At 36.9% G+C, this 24,911-nt stretch overlaps 1 protein-coding gene across 1 annotated transcript in view; it reads left to right on the top strand.

Moving 5' to 3' along the window:
* Positions 1–18,810, top strand: part of HMGCLL1 (3-hydroxy-3-methylglutaryl-CoA lyase like 1) — a 73,599-nt gene extending 54,789 nt beyond the window's left edge. The window contains exons 8-9 of the mRNA XM_088530618.1: positions 13,616–13,741; positions 18,045–18,810. Of these exons, the coding sequence (XP_088386744.1) occupies positions 13,616–13,741; positions 18,045–18,158 (240 nt within the window). The 3' untranslated portion in view covers positions 18,159–18,810. The remainder of the gene's footprint in view (positions 1–13,615; positions 13,742–18,044) is intronic.
* The last annotated feature ends 6,101 nt before the right edge of the window (positions 18,811–24,911 follow it).

Genomic DNA, 24,911 nt, shown 5'->3' with positions numbered 1-24,911 from the left:
TAGACACTATGTTGTTCCTTTAACATGTTTCTAGCCTCAATATCTCCTTATCCTTCTATTTGAGCTATATTTTTTCTTTCTTTTTTCACACTCCTTGCCAGAGCTCACTTACTCTTGCCATATCTCTACCTTAATCAGTCACCCTGCTCCTTTGTGCTGCCTAGGTCCAGCAAAGTGTTAATTGGCAACATCTATACTAATAAATAAATATTCCTGGACTTCTCTGGCACCAATACCTGTTAAAATAAAAAGCCCGCAGCTATAACAGCAAATTCTTACCCTCCAAAACAGACTGAGTCGCCACTTCCGAACTGTCAGCTGTGAATGGTTCCTTATCCATGTTAGTTCCCAAATGGAACTGCCCAGATTACAAGTCTTAGATCAAAGCCACAGGGGCATGAACACTTTAAAAGAGAGTATATCCTAATTTACTAATATAAGGAAAGCAGTATATTTATGTTGTTTTTAAAAGTTGAACTATATTTTTGCTATTTATTTTTCCAAAGTGATTTAGTTCAAGGTCATCACAAAGAATTTTAGTTCGATTGGTAAAAAAGAAATGCTAAAGCTGTAAGCAACTTCCATGGGATTTGAATATGGAAAATGCTATCCACTGTCTGTAGTTGACATGGCTAATGTGATGATTTAAATTAAATGTATTATTTAATCACAAGATTGATATCTATATTTCAAAAAGAGTCACCTAAAATGATTATAGAGTCATAGGTTTGTGTTAACAGACCTCTTATTTATTTCTGTGATAAAAATATACTTTCAATGATTTTAGAACGCATATTTGTAGATAATCTGTAATTTAAAACATGAATATGCTAATAGTTATGTATCTATCTTTATGTTTTCATCTAGTGTCTTTCTTGACTGACTGTGGCATATTCTTATTCCTTTCACTTGCTTTTGGTTTTGAGCTGGCATGCAGCATACTAAAGAGACATGTAGTATAATGGCAAAAATAACATATTTCTACATAACTTCGAAAGAAAATTTGCAAGAATGTGGTGAAGATACAATTATTTACAGTATCTTTAGTTTGTTGTTCTTAAAGATTTGATTCCTCATTCATTTTCTTGGGCTCAGTTTTAAAATCATTTTAATTGTATTTTCAAAATAAATTATTCCTATAAAAGTTTGTTGACTTTAAAAAAAATACTCTAAAAATCATATTGCACATTGATCAGGCTGTACCTCTGTACACATCAGCTAGAAGAAGATAAATGATTTTTAGATATGTGTATTTTTCTGCTCTGGCAAAATGACTTTTCCTTCCTTTTTTCCTCCGGAGTGATTTTCCTTTTTTTTTTTTTTTTTCCTCTTTTGTTTAAGTTTAATGGTAAATGTAAAAACTGCTACAATACTTCCCAGCTAGAAATGGTGCTTCTTGTCCTTTTGTTATTTGTGAATGTGCTTATTCTAGTTGTTCTAGTCGTGCCTAGAAAAAAAAAAAATACTTGTCTTGCAAGCTGACATTTGGAGCCATGCAAGAGGGAGGCTAGTCTGCCATGGCAGGAACATTTCTGGGAAATAGCTGCAAGTGGGTCCCAAATCCCAGTGTCTCCAGTAGGGAAGAACAGTGTTTACAGGATAATGCTCACTTCCTTTTTGGGCAGCTCTACAGACAGCTGTGCTGAGGGGGTGGACCCAAACCTCTGGCAATTCTTGTATATTTAGGGCCCCACAGAACCAATTCTGTTACAATCCAGCAAGCGATGAAGGAGGATTTGCTCCATGTTGTTGAGATACATAAACTGGCTTTAAACAACCCTTGAGGGTGTTTTAAGGTAAATTAAAGTGTAAAAAGTTCAGAGAGGCTATGATTGGGCAGATTCAGGTTCCTGAATTCAATCTAAGTAGTGTTCTGGGTAGATCTTCGTAGCCGTGAGAGAGCAAGCGACTATTTTGCGTAAGTTCAATAAATCAAGGATAACTTGGCCAAGAAAGAAACCAAAACTGACCAAACTAGAAGTATGACAATCGTATTTGCTTTCTGCTCTGTGCAAAAGCAACACTGAACCAGTCTTCTGAGTCAGTTAATTTGTCATTTATGTGGGAGGTTTTTGTTTGTTTTGTTTTTTAATATTATGGTACAGATTGAAACAGTTATGCTTTCAGAAGTTAAAAGATTTTGATCTTTTTTTGAGATAAATGAATGACAGCTTTATACAATGTGATTTTTGCCAACTTTCATATTTTCCTGTTTATTTTTTTCTGCTTTATTGCTTAGTGCAAGTGCTGTACAGAGATAGACTAAGAGGCAAATGACAGACACACACAAAGGCCTCCCAAATGCACAAAGCTAGTAATTGCAGAATGAAAGAAACTTTCTTCTCTAATCTATTTTAACATTAGTGAGATTTTATTTACACTAACAGTTGGAACAAATGGTAACAATTTTTTAATTCAGCATGTCTTTCTTTTAAGAATAAAGCTAATGAACAGAAGTCAATATAGCAAGGCAATACAGTATTATTCTAGCAAAAGAGATATTAAGCTAACTGTTTTCTTGAATAAAAGCAGTGTTCTGGCTCTACTGTTGAGAGATGCTTTTGCTATACAAATTGAAATAATCTTTTTTTTATATTTTTTTTAAGAAAAAGAGCTTAGTTCAGAAAAGAAAGAAATTTCCTAGGTAGATGCTTGCATTTAATTAGTGTATTGAAAGGCAAGGAGGTTATAAAGGGGATGAAAATGATAAAACTGACCCAATCGTGATGGAATAGTAGAAGCTGAGAAGCTGTCACACTTGCTGTAGAAGTTTACTGCATTGAGTTGAAAACTGGGGTAAAGACTTTATTTTAGATAAGGATTCATTCTAGTTATGGTTTCCAAAAGATGCCCTATTTGTTCACATTTCCTTTGCTATTGGCTGTTTAATCCTATCCTGGAATTCTACTCAGGTCATTATATTTAAGCACAAAATGGAAAGTTCTACTTCCTTGGAACTATATAGATGAATGAATAAAACATATATTCCAGAGCTTTTAAAAGGAATGGGAGTTGCTCCTTGGTTCTGAATATTGCAGTGGAAGATATATTTTCCAAGAAGACCTTACTATTCCCATTTGCTAAATATATTCAGCTGAATCCTGAATCAGATTAAGCCTGTACATAGTGGTTTGCAAGTTCATGGCATATTTAGTGGGAATGCATGGAATATTAAAAAAAAAAGTGCAGATAGTAGAAAAAAGTTGGGTTTTGTTACAAAAGGTGTAGAAAATCACATTAAAAATAATAAGAAAATCACAAATATTTAATACTTTATTATACCATAATATTTATTTTAATAATTGTTGCTGTAATTTTTGCTTAACAAAATAGGAACCAAGTGTTTATTCCCTTTGGAGAATGAGATGTACAAGCCAAAATACATTTATTTTTATTTTGTTGGGTTTTTCCCTTTGCAGTGATGTTCAGAACACAGATACCAGTGACGAAAGAAAGAAGCAGTATAACTACTGTAAATATGTTAGAAATTGTCCATCTGAAGTCCCTTAACCTCTGTTAATTAGAGGCCATACGGTGGAGATTGACAGAGTAAATTACCAGCAAATGTTTACACAACAAAACATATGCCCAGTGCAATATCCTACACTGATGTTACTGAAACCAGAGTCCGGAAATGTACAGTGGAAACAAGACCTGGTACTTTTCTCGTGCCAACACAAACAGCAATTACAGCACAGTGTGAGAGAAGTCATAAGAAATACTACTGCGTATCAGTAGTTCAACAAAGTCAGCACTTTTGTGTAATTGCAGGGAAAAGGGCTGAAAAACATTACAGATCTCAGCAAGAAATGGCCCTTTATACTTTTAAACTGATCCTTGATAAAACAATGCTGGGGTCATGAGAAGGCTACTCTGCCAATTTTGCTTCACTGTGGGATCCATTGACATCTGGCTGAGCTGCGGAAGCTGGAAAACTTCTTTAATATTCTCTTGACAGTAAAATGGACATGTGGAAAACATTCTAATCTGTTAATCTTTGGTGCTCCTGAAGAAAAAAGGACATTTGGCTTTATACTTTGTGATGATAAATATTAAGTCTCCAGATCTAGCTGTAAATAAATTGAAAGCATTTAAATGGAGAACACAGTTCTTATTTTCCAAATATGGCAGAAGATGGATATGCACCTGCATTATCCAGATGATGTAATAAATGCCAGGAGTTTTTTTTTCTGAGGGTAGTTTACCATATTTCTTGGCAACTTACTTTTCCTAATGGTAAGTATATTTTGTCAATGAATACTACGGAGCAGTATCTCTGAACTCTTCCGCACATCCTGCGCAGTAAAATAGAATGAAGTATTGTTTCACTCAAGGGATTATGAAAATAGAATTAAAAGAGATTCAAAATTATAGCTGTGCCTGAAAAAATCTCAAAGGTGTTGCTTTTTATTTAACAGTATTAACAGTACATATTATTTTTGGCCTGAACTTTAAATACAGTGCATAACGATAGTGAACAGTGCAGATACACATCTACAAAACTGCAGAGAGAATATATGATTCTTCATTTCTGTGGTGAGACGTATCTCTAGAAATGAGATGGAAAAGGAATCTATTGCACTGGAAGATAAATGCTATAAGCATATACTGTATATATTTTGAATATGAATCGTATATTCTATATATTAATACAAAGTGCAGAAAATGCCATGAAAATACCACTAAACTAGAATTCAAAATCTTGTAGATTCTTGTTGCACATTTTGAATTCATATAAACAAATATGAAATACTTAAGAATTTATTTAAACATTTGATAAAAGTTAAAGTGCTTTCCCAGTACTAAGTAATAAATTATATCAATATATACCACCAACCCTGGTGGAAATTAATGAGTTTCTTCAGCATTTGCAGTATCTTTAGTTTCTTCAGCATCTTCTGTTCCAAAATAAGTAGCCTCGAGAGTTAGCAGAACTGTTACTTTTTCCCAAAAAAACACAGATGAAAACAATAACAGCCAGTTAATAATTTCAGACTTTTGGCGTTTAATACAACCAGATCATTTTATTTCTGCCCTCTTTTTAGTGAATCCTGGTACTCCATTGTTACTAAGATCTGTTTAAACACTCAGCCCAATCCACTGACTCAGGCTTACATGGCAGGGAAGCGATTGTAACAGTTACAGCAGTAACCAAAGTGACTTTCTGGAAGACATAGGTATTGACATCCAAGGAAAAGCCTTGGGAACATGAGACTGCATAAAAACATACACATAAAAGCAGCCATTCCCAAGACAACTGTCTCAGCAGCCACTATTTTATTGCTGCAGCAATAAGCCACTCATTCAGCAAATGCACCCTTATACAGAAAGCTGTTGGTTGTTCAACAACTTTGAAAAAGAAAATTTTGAGTGAATATACGATGTAATATTAAAACTAATGTCATACTAAAATTTAATTTGTTGAAAGCTAATGAGTCTCCAGAACCATTTTTTTTTGGCTACATTTATTGAACATGATTAGGCATTTACTTATTTTCTTAGTCGATACTTACATGTCTAAAGAAACACAGGTTTGTTTTTCCTTAGAAAGAAATGCCAACAACATTTTGCCGTGGAACTGAGACATGGTGCTCTTGTGATGGATGGTGTCCTCAGTATGAAAATGGAGGGAGAGTATTCAGCTACTGTAAATTCTGATGAGCAGCAGGTCGTTTAATATATCACAACTGCCATCATGTTTGGGGTGCCAGTCAAAATCTCCAGATAGAACTTCTGCCTTCATATGGCAGAGACAAGGGAGGCTTGGACTGAAGTGTTCACCTAGTGCTCTTTTGTTTGTAATCGCATCCAGGAGAAACAAGTGTAGGTCTCCTTGCCGAGAGCTGAGTAGGAACATGACAAAAACTCACTAATGTCTGAAAAGGTCTTTTCACTCTATATGCAGAAGACAGCTATGCAATTGCTTTGGAAGTTTTGGATGAAGTTGAACTACTTGTGGAGGAAAATGGCTTTGTACTAGGACTAACATGCATCAGTTAGTGTATGACGGTATAAACTGGGGCCTCACATTTAATCTGCCTTAGCATCCCATGCAGAGGAGGAGGAAGCTGACAGTAGGATACATTTTCACACCTCCAGAAATGCCACTGGAATTCCTCATGTCTTAGTGTGCATCCTCTCCACCCGTGTTGATCCCTGAGGTATTGCTAGCTGCCATGCCAATGAGCTAGTGGTAGTTCTCAGACTGGGAAGACCACACATGCTGTATAGGTGACGAGCCCTTACACATGGGCTGATGATGCTTCTGCAGGGAGACTCCGCAGCACATCTGGACATGAGTCCCAGGGACATGGGGGAGGTCCTCCTTTTCACTGACTGGGTGGCAGGTGGGTGTGACCTCAGAGATAACATGGGGAACGAAAGTCAAAACAAAGTGTTTTTGTGGGTGGGGGCTGTTCCTGGCTCTAGGGGAGGCTCAGGTGCTGCTGTGAGGGCTCTGGCTGAATTAAAATCAGATGGATTTTTAAATGCTGTGCTACCGTTTCTCCCCTTTAGATACCCTGGTGCTAACATACCATTACACTAACGTGGAGAGAAATAGTTCTGCTGTGCTTTTCCAGCTGTTTTATAAACACTGTCATAGACACCACATATTTACTTTATTAAAATTATTTTTTCTGCCACCCACCTACATTATTACAAACTAGTATACTCTGCCACTTGGTGCATCACACAGAAAAGAGCTATCATCTTAGTGGAAAGTAATGGAAAATAGACCTCCAGGAGTAGCTTAAATGGGCCACCCAGCATGAGCCATTGGGTGAATCAACAGGAACTGGTTTTTCAGCAACTAGAGGATTAGGAGTTGGGGCTAGCTAGCCAGAGCCAGAAGGCAAGATTAAAATACTCTGTAGTTTCTTTCTAAGGCATAGATCTTGATAGATCTAACACCTAAGATAGATGATCTAAGTTATACGATCCCTGACACTAGGAAAAAGTAACTTTTCCAAAAACTTACTGTTTTGGTTCCATTTGTGATGTTCAGATCAGATTAGCAATTTTCACTTGTGGATTCATGTGCTCCATATTTGGCATGTGCATTTCGAATACTAGATCTGTGCCTTTCCATCTCTGCCCCATAGCTGCTTTCTGTCCTTTATTTCAGCATTATAATGCACAGTGGAGTGTTTTCGCTGCAGCCTGTCTCAGAAGTTTTCTGTCGTTCCTACCTTCTCAAACCCAGTCTCAGATGCTGTTGTGTAACTCAACCATTATGCTCTACATCATAATTTTGTTTAAATGGGTCCCTCTCTCCACAGCTTATCCTCTGTGAAACATCCACTGTAAAGTGAGTGGATTTTGTTTCTTCTACAGTAAGTACTATTGATTCCAAATGTTCTAAAACCTAAGCAAAATTTTGAAACTGAATTATTTCACAGCACCTACCAAGCAGACAGGCCGTAAAACTCCCAGAGGTTTACTTCGGAGAAGCAAGTTGTGCTGAGGAACATCTGGGACAGTAACTACTTACTTTAGATCAGCAGCAGCTGAGCTGCAAAGTCTGGCAATGCCCTCTCTTGTCCTGGGGAGCATGGGGGCAGGAGGGAGAAGGGGATTATGGAAAGTTATCCTGTGCTTGGATGGTCATCTCGTCTTGGTGGCACCAAGATGTGTCTCCTGCTCCCCCTGCAGGTTCTGTGATCCTTGGTGGGGGAGCAGCTTTACTTGCATATGGCTCTGGATTAGCAACCCACAATGTCTCGTAGATGAAAATGAGTCAAAAGGGAGAAAAATAAGCCTGCATTGGCGATGCTGTTAGAAATTTCTGAACATTTTCTTCCAAATTATAATTTTGTTATGGCTTTCTAAGCCTTTCAAAATTTCAAAAACAAAATCAAAATCACTGTTAATGCCTAAAGACATTGATTCCCCCAAAATATCCGCAAAGGTTATCTGAAAAAAACCAGGATCCACAGCACAAGTGTGAAGTGCCAACTGATGAGAGGTTGTTACGTCCTGTGCAGGTGATCCTGTGCAGGTGATGTAGATAGCCTCTACAAATTGATAATTTTAAAGAATTTTCTAATTGATAATTTCAAAGAAATTGCTCCAAATTTCTTTGCTGAGTTGAGGCAGTGACTGCTCTCTCGGGCTGGGCAGCACTGCTCTAGGTGGATCCTCAGGCATTTCAGCTCCCCGACTGACCACTTTCTAACTTGTGAGGTGGAACTTTGCCCAAACTGTATGATCTCTTAAAAAAAAGCTATTCTTGGGCCAAATTTGAGAAAGTAAAGCTACAAGAATGTCTCTATTGAAGTTGCTGTTAGAATTGCTGAATATTAGCACAAGAAAGGATTTTCTTCCCCAAAACTTGTTCTTGGAAATGGCCAAACTCATTTTTGCTGAAGCTTTCCCAAACAATCCAGCCTGAGGCCTGAACAAGGCATAGAAAATACAAGATCCAGAAGTTTGAGGTTGACAAAGTAAATGATGGAAATGATGGAAAGTGTTAGGGACCTTTAGGTGTCATTGCCAGCTTTGCTTATAAGTGTGTCAGTAACAAGATGAAAAGATGTTTGCAATGAGTTAAAGGAGTGCTGTATTAACTTATTTTATGCAGCATAACTTACGTTATGTTTACCCAGAAATTGCATCTCAATACATTTAAGGAGAACAGCTTTTTTTTTTTTTTGAATATATTAATGTTGTAAATAATTGAAATAGGAAATTTTAGACTTTAATGTAACAGTGACACCCTGTGGTCAGTAGTGATGGAGTTGGCGTTGTTTACTTCTGTGATGCCCTTTAGCAAGAGCAGTGAGAAAAAAAGAAGCAAAATAAGAAATGCAGCTGGTTTGTAGCACTTTCACAAAAAGACATGTTCCATTTTACTGCTTTAAGTGTTAAAATATTTACTCAGTTCAGTTACTAATACAGCTCATTTACTAAAATACTACTTGTTTGTATGACTTTGTCTTACTAAAATAAAGTGGGATGGCAAACCTTGATTTTAGGTAGCTTGGTGATGTAACTCCTGGAAGAGTTACGCCTTACAAAGCCACACACTTTGGTGTTTGCTGGAAGAGTTATTTATATTTCTGTGGCAATCAGTATCTCTCCAGAAGAGATGCCAGGCAATGGGCACCAGACTGATGCCATTGAGACCCATGATATCACAGTGCCACAGTGTGTCAGGAGTGCACGGCAGGGCTACAAGATGGGACAATTTGAAGTATTAGTCCTGTGGCAGCTTCTGTGTGGGCAGTCTTCGACTTCATGTGTGCTGCTCGTCCTTGCAGTTCTTCCTCTCTTTCCGCCTTGTGCAAATGCTGAGCTAATATAGTAGTAGATGGTTATATCTAAATGTACTTATTGTTAAGGCACTGTGGTTGTGAACTTCACAATGCTTTGGGCCCTCCAGGTCCTGGGATAAGAGACCTATTCCTACTTTTGTTTATAAACGGTAGCATACTTGGGATACCGCTTCTTATCTAGACACCCTGGATACTTCATAAGTGCAAATGATAAAAAAAAAAAGAATTCAAAATATAGATTTCAAAACCTAATAGCTTTAAAAACATCCTAACTTATATGAAACTTAGTTTTCCCATTTATAGGAAAAGCTGACCATTTGTGAGAGAGAGACAAAGTTACCTTTCTGTCAGATGAAACAAGGCTTGAGATGAATAAATAAGCAGTTTGATGGTCCCAACAAGAAGTAAAGCAGACTGAGAAACATGAAGCATTTATTATTCACTGGCAGTAATGGTTTCCTGTTAAAACTGGCTATCTGACAAGAAGTGATTAATTCAATTCCGTGCTCTCTCATTGGGGAGCTAGAAAGTTAACGTGGGACAGCGGCAAAAAGTCTTCTGCTTTCTCCAGAGAGTAAGCTAAAGGCAGCCAAAGCTAAAGTTTGGAAGATGTTCAGGAACTGCTATCAGGGATTTAGTGATTATCAAACCTCCACCAGTGTCAGAAGATATTGGAGCACTTAAACTGTCCTGGAAGCCCAGCCAGCGTTCACCCACACACATCTCCATGCATTAGCGCTCTGCGAGTGCTCTTCTTGGACACGTCCTATGGAATAGCTGCAGTGCAAATTCTCATGGATCGCAGCACAATTTAGTGCCTGCCAGAAAGTGACAACGAGACTGTGGTCTTTTTAAGGATATCATATTGACAGTGAACGTTTTGTGAGCTCAGGTTGCTGAAAGGCTTGCAACTCATTATCTCCTCTCAAAGCCTGACAAGTATTGTACATGTAATGGAGTATGAGGCCTTGTTTTACACTCTACCTTGATTTTTAGCTCTTCTTTTAGAGCCCATTATGTTTTTCAAGGGCTGTAAAAGCAAAGAGCTTCATAGCTGCTCAAACTTGCAAGGAAGTTATTTATTAGGTGTGACCACAGACTCTGTGCTGGGACAAGCTAGGCTGTAATATTAACCTCAAAATTAGTAATGCTGCTGAAGGATGTTTTCAAACATCTGTTTTACACGCTATAAGAATAAAGTTCAGAGCATGAATTATTTCATGGCTTTTTGAACGGGGCCACACTGGAGATGAGCTGCAGTGATTTTGCACGTAAATCAGAAAACGCACCGTGTTCACATGTCACTGAAAGAAGTGCCTCATGCATGAAGCACCTGAGCCTGCTGCCAAATTAGCCATTTATTGGACCTGACACCTTAGCAGAAGCGTTTAAAGAGAACTTTTAAGTACAATATCTTAAAAGTAAAGAGACATACACTCATTACATACTAAGAGCACTATTTTGGAAACATATTATGTTTGGAGGTTAGTCTGAGCTGCTGTATATAACAACAGGAATGTTAAGACCTTATCTGCAACCAACTGAATGTTAAAATGGCAAATCCATCCTAATGCAGATAAATGATAGAGGCATAACACATTACAGTCTGCTTCTGGGAGGCAATGAAGTGTCTCATAATAGCATGAAAGCAGCTGCACAGCGGACGTTCCACACATAAGCATGTGAACAGGCTTTCTCATCTTTGCTTAGCCAGAACAGGCAGACATAGTGGCCACAGACTGACAGTCATTGCCTGTCACCTGCTGGTTACTTCTCCCATTGCTTAGCCAGCAGAAGACTTTGCTTTAGAGCTCTTGCAACCACATAGGGAAAATTGACTGAGCTTGTTCCAGCTTCCAATGAAGGTTGTTAGAATTAACTCAAATGAGGCTCTTTGCTTCGGCAAAGGCATGTACTTCATGTTACTTTTATGTTGCTTACACTGTTGTGAGACCCAGCACAGCACCAGGTATGTATGGACACTTTCAGCAGGTACTAACAATTAATATGCACCTCCGTATTATGAGATTTCTATTCCAAATTCTCCCTAGCTTTCAGCTGGCATACTTTTATACCTGTTTTAAGAAGCCAGTTTAATTGTTGTCAAATACCACTTTCAGTTGCTATTTTCCCCATTTTTGCATAAAAGCAAGTGTTTCATGAGGTAATTCACTAGCATTTTATAAAGTGACTGCTGTTGATATTCTTTGCTAGTTTGACAACTGTGCCTCTCTGCATATTATTTATCTTTAACTTTTATTTCCACTCATGAAAATGAGTACAGGAAGGAGACTACTCCCTGTTTAGCAGTTAGGTCATAACCTGCCAGCTGCAGGGAAGTTCCATGAAGGACATGGAACTTCTATGTTTTCTTCTTCGAAACACTCCTTTCTGATGGAAATTCCCATTTCTGATGGAAGTCTGAAAATCAGATTGAGAGAGCAGACCTGACAGTGGGATGCAGGCTCATATCATACTGGCCCATCTACATGTTACCTCTCTACTTTTTTGCCAAATCTTTTGCTGTAGCTAGTCTTTTCAGTACAAAGCCTTAGGTGTGATTCCACAGAGACACTTGCAAGCCTGGCAGCTGCCATTTTGAGCTTGAAGCAATGACTTCCGAAATAGACGCATGACTCTTAGCAGCTAGGGCAAAAGAGACAGAATTTCTAGCTGAAAGCTATCATAAACTCGTATCCTCTCTGCATTGGACACAAATGTGTTGCATAACACATTTTCTGACCAGTGGTTTACACAAACAAAGTGTGTGACAAGTGACTGAAATGTGGAACGTACTTTGGTGATTCACTCCATAATTCACAGATTAGTGTACTTTCAAGTACAATATCCCTGCTTAAAGAGCCCCCAGTGCTGTCCTGCCCATCACGGTTAGGCAATTTGTGTCCTTTGAAGTCTTCATTAGAGGCTGAGAGCAGCTACCTACCTCAGGGTAACTTTTCCTGTTCTAGAGTAGGGCCTGGGACAACCCTCCTTCGAATTACTGTTACCCTCCAGGACCACTGGAACTTTAAATACCCTCTGAGACTAGTGGTAAGACTATAGAAAGCACTGTTAAAACAAGGAGCAATACAGCAAAGCCTTAGGGAAGATTATTTCAGAACTAAAAACAAACAAAAAAAAAACCCTACATATAAAGTGAGATTGAGAGGTATATTATATCTGGAAAGGGAACTTGGCAATTGCAACATGCAGCGCAGAGTCTTTTGACTACCATGCCAGCTAGTTGTTTTCATGGCTGTGAGAAAGAAACTCAGGCTCCTAGTCAAACATACGGGAACAGTTAGGTTCTTCTAGAACAGGAATCAGCTTGCTCTACAGTGAGGGCTCTAAACCAATTTGCTGATCGGTTATTTTTCCAAGCCTTAATTTAAATGAGCAAGCTTAGCACTGTACATGAAGAAGTCCCTTTAAAATATTAAAAGTGAAGATTAGAATCTGTGTCCATAGAGAACTTCCATGATATCCAAGCTATCCAGTTATTCTAAGCACATTCCAGACTGGAGCCTTTGGCTGCTTCTCCGAGACTGTGTTAGGGTGGGAAGTTTATTTCTGGGGGACTGTTTCCTCTAGACTGGTGTCTACTAAAAACAATGGGTGAGACTCACCATTATAAAGTTTGTTAAAGCTTTATTTTTGGTTAATTTGAACTCATAAACTCTTGAACAGATGTGACAAAACATATTTTTCTTTAAACTGCAGTGCTGAATTTAGGTGAAAATACCTTACAGTCTCCTCGAAAGCTAAGGCAAAATAAGTTCCACAAAATTATTTACATACTGTTTTCATCATCCCTAATAAGTGGGAAATGCAAAGAAAATCAGAAGAGAGAAAATGCTAAGAGGAACATCCTTCCTGGAAGAGCCATTAATATAAAACACATTTTAGATAGATAACCCCAGATCTTTTGGAGACACAGTGAGATGATAATATTAAGACTTTCAGCTTACAAATGCTTTTATATATGCTTAAAGTTACACATTTGAATACATCGATTGTGTTTGGTTGTATATAAGCCATTGCAGAATTAGATGTAGATGCACAGAGAGAAAATATAAAACTATGTTTGACTAAAAAAGCCTTATCTGCCAAAATCACATGAAATGGGCCATTGGCTCTCTGTTCCATATTCTGTGTTTGAAGAGTCTTACCTTATGAACATGTCAGAACAGATATTTTCATAGGGAATTTTCAATAAGGAATATGTCCACTTGTGGAGAAATATATGTTTTATCTATGTTAGCTAGCATAGTCTAATGTTTATGAATAATTATAAATAATAATCTGTGCTGATGTTTCATATTTTTGCTATTATTTTCCAGATGGGAGTTGCTGTTGTGGATTCATCTGTTGCAGGACTGGGCGGTTGTCCCTATGCAAAAGGTGCAACTGGAAATGTGGCCACAGAGGATGTGATATACATGCTTAATGGTTTGGGAATCAGTACAGTAAGTAATATTTTAAACTGTTTGAAACTTTAAGAGGAAAAAAAATTCTACAAAAAATAATATTCATACCTGACAGTCACTTGTGTAGATGAAGATGTTGAGAGAAAGTGGTAGTTTTGCCAGCTCAGTGGTTTAACGTTTCTCAATATATAATATGATTAATGTTTTCTACGCTAGCAATAGTCAGAACTAGTTTGGCTTTTTGACAGACTTTGAATTAACCCTCACTCTCTGTAGGCAGAGATTAGACAAACAGCAACAATTGCTTTGAGTCGATTCACTGCATCAATCACCACAAAAAAAAAATCACTAGTGTAGACTTTGTTCCAAAAGACTAATAGTATCTTCTGTGGAAAGACAAAGGAGAACTCTGCTTGAACAAAGGGGATCACAGAGCTTCGGATTTCATTCACAGTCCTTGTTACATTTTTTTCTGTCTTCAAAGTAGGAAAAAAATAGCAATATTTGGAGCCAAAGCACAGGACAGTGCTATTTGTCATTTACTCACTTAATACCTTTCAATAGTGTACAAAATCCTAGAACAGCGGTGGCTGACTTTTGTAAGCGTCCAAGTCATTTTTATCTCCATCCCTATTCTTAGCGGAGCAGTCAAGGTAACTCATCTGCGTGGGCTGCACTTATGGAAGTAAGGAGCAGTAAGCCTCCTCCTTTCAGCATCACACATCTGGTATCCCTGCCTAGGTTGGCATGTTAATTTTTCAGCATTCCTGCGAATCTGGTAATACTGTCTCCTCCAACACATTGGTCCCTGGTCTTCCTGTAGGTCATCATTATTCTAGAAAGCTGGCATAATGAATTTTTACTAACTCAAGCAGTGCAATGACTTTACCTTTAACTTGGACATTGAGTCAAGTTCAAATGAGAATGTGTAAAAAGCTGCCAAAAATGAAACTTGTGTGTTTTGCATTTGCTCTATTGTAAGAAGAAATTAAAAAACACCTGTTTTCTGACATACAAAACTCTAAGTTATCGGGGAGCTCTCTATCATTTGAATACTTAAAGAAGACTTTCTTTGGCATAAAAGGATTATGGAACTTTTCTCCAAATCTTGCATCCTTTGCAAATTCTTCAATCATATTTAGTACCTTACATAGTGCAATGTTTTCATGTTCTCCTTAGGGAGTTCTGGGTAGATATCAGATAACTGTATAGGAAAAAGATTTATCACGAGTGCCCACTCTGTAAGTGAACTCTGTTTTGAACAGTTCAGAGGAGCTGTGGGGTTGCTTTTTTCACAAAGAATGTGTTTATTCTTTTAAAATAACACAGTTCTTTGGATTGAGGAGGAGAAATCATGCATTTCACTTCACACTGTATATGTTGCTGTGCACCTTTCAAGCTACGGCTTTTAGTATACTCTTTCCTTGGGCAAAATACACATTTTCTAACATGATTTCAAGCAAAAGGAATCAATTAGATAAAATGATTCTAATTGATTGAATCAAATGTGCCTGGTTGCAGGTTGATTGATAAGATTTACTACACTGTGAACAAACTAGTCTTCAGGCAGGAATCCAACTGGTCCTAAAGGCTGATACAAAATCTTGTGAAGATGAGTGTCCTTTTCCCTACTGTCAGACATGTTTATTTCTCTCCCTTTTTAATTTTTGATTATGCAATAGCTAAACACAAGACTTCATTTGTCTTTTATGCCCCATTGAAAAGAGACAAATTCTTGAATGTATCTATGGAGCCTCAAAATTATAACATAAATGTAATCAGGTTTGATCATTCTTGTTGGTACCATGGTCACTTCTTTAATTATTGCCAAAACAATCTGTTTATATGTCTCTTTTTGCACATACTGAAATTCTAATTACAAATGGTATCCAATTCCTAGGAGGTATTTCTCTTGTTCCTTTTGACTATGCACTAAAGCTCTCATTTTATGAGAAGCTGAAGTCGCTTAAAGGGACAGCTAAAGCATGGACAATATTTAAGTGTTCATTAATGTGTATGGAATGATTATATGTATCTAAATAATCATTAATGCTTGTTTTATAGCATTCTTCAGAAGGCACAACTGAGAAGCGGCATGTTAAATTAATCTCTGGCAGGGTAAAAGTGAAGTAAATTTCTAGCAGTGTCCATCTACAGAGAGATTCATTTGCTGTACCATGGTAAATGAATAGACGATTATGTCATAGATCATTAATGTGTATGAAGATTTGTAGAGAGATGTACTTTACATGAAGACCATTTCTATATGGTTCCTATGTGATTACAGTAATAATACTTGTGGTTTTGATGCTTTCAAAGTGCTTGACAAGCAATAAGCCTTTCTGAGAGGCAGTTATTAGCCTCACATTACAGGCAGCAAACCCAAAGTTCAGAGAGATAATAGACGTGGTATTTATGAATGCTGAATGAGAATCGATTAATCAAAGTAAGTCAATGATAATTAAGGGATTTTGCCTTCTTTTAGAAACTGTTTAGTTTCTTACAGGCTTACCATTTAGGTCACTTGTGCAGGCCAGAGATTCTTTTAGAGATGCAGATGTTTGCTCGTGTTTTAAGGGATCAGAGGATAATTCTGAGTATATGGATTAGTTTTAAACAGATTTAAGCACATTTCTGAGCATCTACCTGAAGAGGTATTATTTTGACATAGGAACCTTACAAACTTTTGTCTCTACTCTTTTCCCATTCCCAGCTGTGAATCATGCTTATACATGATAGGTTTTGTGCCCTGATGCTAGTCTTCTTTGGTTCATGGCACTTACATAAGAATGAAAATTTAAATGGGAGAGATGCTTGTATTCCATTTAATGAATGTGAACTGTCCACATATGTTTCCTATCGGCATATATCACATTATGCAGTGTTACAGAGCTGAAAATGTGAATTTCCTATAGCTGTTTTTTTATTATTATTATTTTCCTCTTCCATTACCTGGCTACCAGGTATGTCTATGGTGGCATGTTTCTCATTTCTTCCTAGTAAAACAGCACAGATGATGTAAGCATTTTTAGATGACATTATGAACAATAGTGCTCTACAAAGTAAAGCTACATAATGATCAATAAGGATAAACAGAATGAGCTGAAATCACTCTAATTATAACTCAGTAAAGATATCAGAGTGATAAAAGGATGTATTTGAACAATGTGTTTTAGATGGTGCTAAGTACTAGAGTTGATCGGAAAACTTTGAAACATTTGTTTTGAGTTAAATATGGTTTTGATTCCATTTCCATGAAATAATTTCTATTCTCATTAACATTTATAGCTGACCAGAAGGGTGAAAAAGGCAAAGATGACTGTAGAACATAGAAATAACTGCTAGATCCAATAGTAGGTTTAAGTGTCTAAATCAGGTCTATGTACTGTAGTGTGTAAATCCGTGTTATGAAAGTGTATTTCCAGTGCAATATGTCTTGTGCTCTTTAATGCCCAGTGACACACTTCCCCCCAAGTTTCTGTAACTGTCTGCCCAGTATATTGACAGTTACAAACCTCTTTTTATTTGCATCCCTTCTGCAGAAACTTTACTGATTTGCAAATACCAATCTTTGGAGCAAGTACTTAAATCATCTTTGTAATCTAACTCTAAAACTTTAACTCTACGTGAGTAGGTCAGGAGACTAATAACAAAGTATTTTTTGCTCCTTGATCTGATTGCACTTCAGCAATCAAGAGGTATCAATGTCTTATGTTATTAAAAAAAAAAAGAAAATAAAAAGGAGTTGATTGTTCAAGGAACATCTTTTTAGACAGGGCAGATCAGATCGATCATCTGCATTTTTTTTTTTTGCTAGCTTGTGTTACTAATGTAAATTATAATTTTAAATTGAAAGAGAACTGCTTCAAGAAGAAGATTATGTTTATTTAAAAGAATGCAGGATCCCATTTCTCACTGGTGGCAGCTGTCAATTCAAGCATAAGTCTCCTCCATTCTACTGACCTGTGAATAGGATACTTCACTTATATACATGAGGTTTCGTAGTTTTCAGTGATAAATAAGTACAGTACGCATTTTGATGCTACACTTTTCTCCTAGTGTCTCCTAGTTATTCCATTTGCCTATTCCAGTTTCTTCTACGTTTGTAGTATGTATCCCATGCACAGCTGTTAGGACAAGGAATTACCTTCAAAATGGCCGAACCCTTCAAAGCATAGGAAATTGGTTATTGTATACCTCTACTCATCTCCATAATTTCCCTGTGCTATGTATTGGACACTTTGTTTGCAAAGATTAGGATCTGGATCTAGACAACATGCAGTTTAAGCATCTTAAGTTTGTGTATTTATTATTCTTAACATTTTTTCCCACTGTTTTTTAGGGAGTAAATCTTTATGCAGTGATGGAAACTGGAAATTTCATCTGTACAGCTTTGAACAAGAAAACAAACTCAAAAGTTGCACAAGCTTCCTTCAATATTGGACCTGTCAATTAAATGAAATATTTTTATGAATTAATTTCACTTGTCACATACTTTTACCAAGGACATTTATATTAAGAAAACAAATTCAAGAAAATCATTTCAGTAGGAAACCAAAATAGGAGCCAGATGTAACATCTTATTATGGGAAGGGTTGCTGCACTCTAGTGTCTTGTCAAGCATTGCCTGATCTGCAAGTAAGAAATAAATGACTGCACTACAGAACCATATGCTTGGTACTTCTGCAGATGAGAAAATATACACGTCAGGACAGTTTGCGGTATATTTAAATTAAATGTAAGTTCTTTTCTGAAAAAAATGTTTAGAAATAGAGAATAAACAGTTAACTTTTATCAAGATGGCTTCAGAACAGTACAAATATTTGCAGTAGTTTATGAGATCCCACATTGTGTGTGGCCTTTCTATTATGTGTTTTATTTATTTGGATCTATACTTTTCATTCGTCAAGTCAGTCATGTTATGAACATGGAGCCAAATCTGAATTCACCATAAGAAATTTTTAGCAATAGCACTTTTATACTTTATACTTTTATTTTGTTTAACATCTGCTAAATATATGGATGACTTTATCTTGTTCCAGGACTTCGTGGTGAATGGCAGCCTGCCAGATCCTCGAAATCTAATGCAAATATCCTTATTTGTTACATATGTCAAATTTGTTGTAGTTGCCTTTTTTTAACTGTGTTAAAATCTAGTTGTATGAAGCAACTAAAAATGGCAAAGTTTCAGCCATCATTCAGCATAGTAGTAGTGTAGAATGGGCTAGATTTTTGTCTATAAACTTATCAAACATCTTGACTTTTCATTTTATAATCTAAGAATTGATATTCTTGCTTAGCATAAATTATGAATTTTTGAACATGATAATACTTTGCTGGGCTAGTTTACACAGAGAGAACCACCAACAGTTTTTCTCTGCGGTCTTCTGATGGAGCCACTGTACTTTTAAATGTCTTAGTTCGGATGGATGGTAGTGAAATGTATTGTCATTTGTATATCAATAATGTAAAAAGTGAAAAAAAAAAGGAGCCTTATCATCTCTATAAGCTGTTCAAATGCTGCATGAAAAATCTTCCAGTTTTTCAACCTGAAATGTCAGTACTGTTATTGATTGTTTGTGTTTTATGCTTCAGTAATTCTCTCTGTAGTTCTTCTGAAAATAATCTGTTAACATGTGGACTATTATCTCTTTCCACATACTCCATTTTCCTCTGAAATAATGCAGTTCGGAAAAGGTGAGATGAAAGAAAGTGAAAGATAGCATATAAAGAAGAAAAAGGTTGAATGATAGTTGTCTGGAACTCAGCTCTGCCAAGTTACAGCTGAGTCTTAGCTTGCTTTTGAAATTCCCAAGTGAACCTTTCCTGAGATCTTTTAGCCAATGTTGTAGTTTAGAATTGGCACAGTTTGAGAAATTCAAACTTGGCATGCTGCATGATTTAAAGCTAGAAATTTAATATGCTCCTTATTTATGCTATGTTGGTAATGAAAAACAATATAACTTGCAATGCTTCACTCTTCTCAAGGTAAGATTTAAAGAATAAGCAAAGAGTTCCTGCTTAGGTGGAGCAGGAAATATCTTGTCCATCAACCCAAAATATTAAATTACACCCCTTCTTGAAGCATCTAATAAAAAGACTTATAAGGGCTCTTAAAAACATGAAGACCCTGAATTGCTTGATCTGCTCTGGATGCATAGCTAGATCCCCACAGAAGTGCTCCACTCTTGCTTTCTGAAGATGTAACTGGGTCTTTTGTGGTTTAGCAGTCACTATGGTCCCTATATAAAATGTGAAATTTGGTGTAGCTGGGTCTTGAGCGATCCATAGATGTGAAAATTTTGTGAAAGATTAAATTCAATAAAGTGAGGAACACACGGCTGTACTTAAGCAGTACTTAGTCCAGTAATTAATAGATAAGCCTAACTGAGATGCCAGAATTGGCATCTAAAGGCACTGTAATTCAGATGCCATTTTCCCTTGAAGGTGCCTAGGGTCATGATTACACTCCTCTTTCTTTGTAATTTCTTCACCAGTTTGCTTCTGTGCAGGCAATATTAGTTCATACTAAGCTGAAGTATCCATTGCACAGGTGAGGCCTGAAGAATATTCTTTCAACCAAAACCTTGTGAGCTTGTTTATCCCACATGAGCAGGATTAAGCTGAATAAATAATGTTTTTTTTTTTTTTTAAAAAAAGGCACTTAAGCAATTTCTAGTAAATCTGGATGAAGTTATGCCACTATGTAGGGTTGAAATGAACTGTTATTGTCCACTTTTTTTAGTAAATATTCTAATTGCAACATTTTCTGTAAAAGTGAATTTTGCACTACCACCTAGCTTCTGCTTTGAAATAAGAGAATTAACTCTGCTTAGTCCTTTGAGAGAGGAGTTCTAGAAGACTGTGTATGAACCCACTAAGAAGGATTCCTGTCTTTGATGCCAGGGGACCCTTAAACTCTAGAGAAGTTTTCAGATGTAGCTCTTTGAATACTTCTATATCATCGCCTTCTCTGTGTCTGGGCTGTCCAGTTTACATTTCTAAGGGTCTTGACTCTCCATATGCTCTGAAACTGGAAGCCTACTTCATCATCAAGATGAACAACTTAAAATGCCTCAGTTCTTTGTTGAGTCTATTCTCGAAACTACTTGGGAGTTTGTGGAGATTTAGGTTCAGGTCTGTTATTATATAATGATGTGAGCAGTGGAAAAGATGAGCAGTTACATCTGGATCCTGTACTTTATGCTCACATTCAGCTTCAACCACATAGTGAGTTACTGTAATCCAGGGTGGAGGTCACAGATAGTTTGTCAAGATCACTATAAAGGAGAAAGAAATATAGAGCCAAATTCAAAAAAACATTTATGTGCCAAAAGTGCCACCTGGGATGAATTTAGTCTGCGGGTCCAGGTGAGCGATCTCCACAAAAACCTTCTCTACTTGTAATGTGGCTAAGAATCTCTAGACATCTCATGTTCTTACTGCCAAAGATTGTTAGGCACATAAAGATCTACCTCTGCCTTCCTGGAACAGTGTTGTTTTGCCTACTTAAGCATCTTAACACCTAATTTTTGGCCTTACAAAATAGACATATATTGCCCTTTAGATCTTAATCCAGTAGTTACGCCATGAGTGTGCATTATGCACATAGTCAGCAGAGAGTTAAGCACACAGCAAAGCAGTTGAGATTACTCAAAAGTATGGCTGGAGCCATGAGTCTTGTGATGGTATCACTGCTCTCCAGTGCTTCTGACCTTTTAAATCTCTATGTTTATCTTGAGAGTGACCCACAGGGAGTGTTTCCTGGTCTCATAGTCCTTCTCAGTTACTTTATCCTAAAGGTGAGCTTTAATTTGCTCTGGCAGCAGAAGACTTTCATGTAGGTGTTTCACTTCCATTAGCAGATGTTCTTATTACTATGTCATTATAAAAATGTAAAAAATTACATATATATGTTGATAGGTATCAAGAAAAAATAATAGAGAGATGAATGTCATGATCATGCTGTGATCACAATTTGGGGACGTGAAACCTGCTGATTTATTTTGCTGTTGGTTTCATATACATTCTGTAAAGGGGATAGCATAGACTCTGACAACATGCAGAGACTGTAACAGCCTGCAGACAAGAGAAAGAGTAGTCATTGATTGCATTCTGTGAGTCTTATCAGTGAGAAATTATTAGATGCAAGAAGATACTTACTTCAGTGCTTTGAAGTTTTTTTAACAGAACAGCATGGAGATCATCTTACCTGTGTCGTGGCCATGCAGAGAGTAAGCAAAGGTTGCCAGAACAGGCTTTAGTCTCTGCCCTGGTCTGAACCTGTGAAGCATCCACAACAACAGACCAATGTCACAAATTACTGGAACATTAATACTGTCACAATATTTTTTCCCATGCTGTTGGCAATAGCTAGAAAGTCAAATACTGTTTTCTTTGGCTGAGCAAGATATTTAGTTTTCAAAGGCTTTTTTGAAGGAGAAGTTGATTAGTTCCATTAGCAATGGGCATAATTGTTCCTCAGTGCCTTTCACAGGACAGGAGTGACATGGATCCTTACATGGGTAGCGCTAATGTCTTCCAGCAGCAGCTTGCTTTATAGCTTAAACTTTTATATTAGGGCAACTTGGCTCTGGACCAGCACTTTAATGTTTCATTTTCATGCATAACCAGGGTTTATGGGAATAAGAAGTGAATATTCTGTTTTGTGAATAAGTCCAGAGAGGCTTTGGCTGATTTTCCTTTCCTAATAGCATCATTTGAGTTCATAAAGCTTTTATTATTGTAAAAAGGAATCACTGAATTAAGACTGCAAGACTGCAATTTACTGTGAGGTAAATTCCTATGTTTGGGATCAATGCTGTTGAAATGAAGTAATCCTTGTCCAAAGAATGAGTGTGATTGTATAAGATCTGTCTAATATATTCATAGAGTTATATTTTTAATATTGTTTGGTTACTATGTTAAATACCTGAAAATAAGGATTCTCTGCCACTCAGTTTTTGTATGATTTTTGAGACTGCCTTAAATTCTCTTGAAAAGCAGAATAATTGTTTTGTTCATATAACACTTATAAGAATAATTAATTAGGATTATGGAAGGTACCTGAAATGTCTAGAGAACTGAATAAATAGAAAAATCAGGGTGAAAAAATGAATGAAAGACACTTGCTTTGCAATTCTTGACTTACTGATAAATGCTTTTCTTTTGACATGTTTTATTTTTGAAAATTATGCTTCTCTGCAGTTCTCCTCCAATGCAGGTTTGGTCTTCATTGCTACCATATCATGGCAGGCAGAAAAAAAATAAGTCAAAGTCAATTCAGTCCTTCAAATCGGATGTCAAAGCAATTATATACTTGCTAAAAAATTGTCGCCTGTCCTCTTGGTTAAATACATTTGTGATTTTGCAATGTGTGATGTTAAAGTCGAAGTAAAATGTATTGCTGTGTTTGTTGAAACTGATATGCTCGTGTAACGTGGCAGATTCAGCAGCTTTGACTAACCAGCTCACATGCACGGCGTTAGTAAATATAAGCTGTCACTCTGACACGTATGCCTGTGTTGACTTTGTTACCTTGCAATCCATTCTGAGTGCATTTTCTTACGATTACCTTTTTATCAGTTGTCCCTGTGTGCTTTTATAGCTGACAAATCTCTTCTAAGTAACTAGGGAGATATATTTCTTCCCTCCATTAACTAGACATTAAAAGCTACATCAAATAATGGAGCTGGGAGTTTGAAAATTCAATGAGGCGTTATCTAACTTTAGATGTTCCACTGCAAAGTAAAAATCAGTGCCCTGTAAGTAGTGTCTGAGACCCCTACGCACTTCATGGCAGACTGAATTACTTCAATGTGTGGTCTGAAACAGCATGTCAGTCCGAGAAATATCTTGGAAAAGTCAGTAGCAAAATTCCCCATCCCACGTTAGTGTTGCAGTGCCTCAGCCTGAGCTGTACTCAAGTGTCTTCACCAGCTTGAATTGAATGACTAAAGGTTTTCTCTGATGGATTGATGCTCACAGTCTTTTTTTTTAGAGGACTCAATGATGTTCCCCTTGTTGGGCATCATCTTGGAGATGATGCAGGTCCTTCTTCCATCTATCTTCTGTGTTAGTGTCTTGATTAGTTGACCAAATACCAGGGTATAATTCCTTCTACAGCTTGAAAAGGCTAAGTCTAGGTCTCTGTCCAAGAAGTATGTTCTCTCACCTCACAGACAAGTGAGATTGCTAAGGAAAATCCTCCTCTGAAGAATGCAAGACTCACTGGAGCAAGAGAAGAGGAGAAGTGAAGACTTGACTTCACAGCTTTGTATCTTGGTTACTGCATAAGGAGCAGATAGTCCTATGCATTTGTCTGTTTACTCATTTAATATAAAAAAAAAAAAGTTTTTTGATAAACTGTATAAAGCACTTTGAAAGCAAACACTGGAACCCAGTATCCCCTTTCCAAATGATAGTGTTTTAAGATTAAAATTCATGCTCTCCCCCTCTAGCCCAATCACTCTCCTTTTCTTCCGTATCCAGTATGCAGCATCCCTGCTCCAATGGAAGGGAGGCGAGGAGTGTGCTTAGCCAAAATGACCTATAGCCCAGGAATTCCAAGTCATTTGCCCAGTGACATCAACGTGAGTTTAATAATCCTCATCTGGGAATTAGGTGCATATGTCTGATTTTACAGGAAAGTATTCTAATGATGAGACTGTTATAAAAAAGCTCATTTCTGCCGCGCACGACTGAAATTGCTTTGCGTATGATATTGTTAGGTGTTTCCTAACATGACTGGAAGATCAGAGTAAAATGGCCAAACTAGAGGATCTTGCTCTTTGGCAAATGTTATTGATTGAATTGATTTAGACCCTAACTAACTGTTAAGTCACCTAAGTACACATCATCACAGCAGAAATTCCTTTATTTAACACTTACCTACTTGCAATTGACAAAATACAGTATCAGTATGAAATATAAATCAAAAGAATTGTGATATACATTTTACATATGTTGCGGAGAAAATATATTTCTTCATTAAGCATTTAAGTCAACCCTAACTAAGGGAGCCCATAAAATTACAAAAGTAATCTCCACTAAATATATGTTTTTTCCATAATAACTCACATACCTATCTGCAAGTTCAAATACATTTTGCGTATGCATATATGTGTGTGTAAATGTGCATATGCAGAAAGCTCCCAACATTTAAATAGGAAACTTGTTTTCTAATAGAAGTTTTCTAATATTTCTAATA

Source organism: Tinamus guttatus, unplaced genomic scaffold, assembly GCF_059628265.1.
Source record: "Tinamus guttatus ecotype Peru unplaced genomic scaffold, ASM5962826v1 Tinamus_guttatus_pri_ptg000383l, whole genome shotgun sequence".
Taxonomy (NCBI): Eukaryota; Metazoa; Chordata; class Aves; order Tinamiformes; family Tinamidae; genus Tinamus; species Tinamus guttatus.
This window is presented reverse-complemented; position numbering and strand designations above follow the sequence as displayed.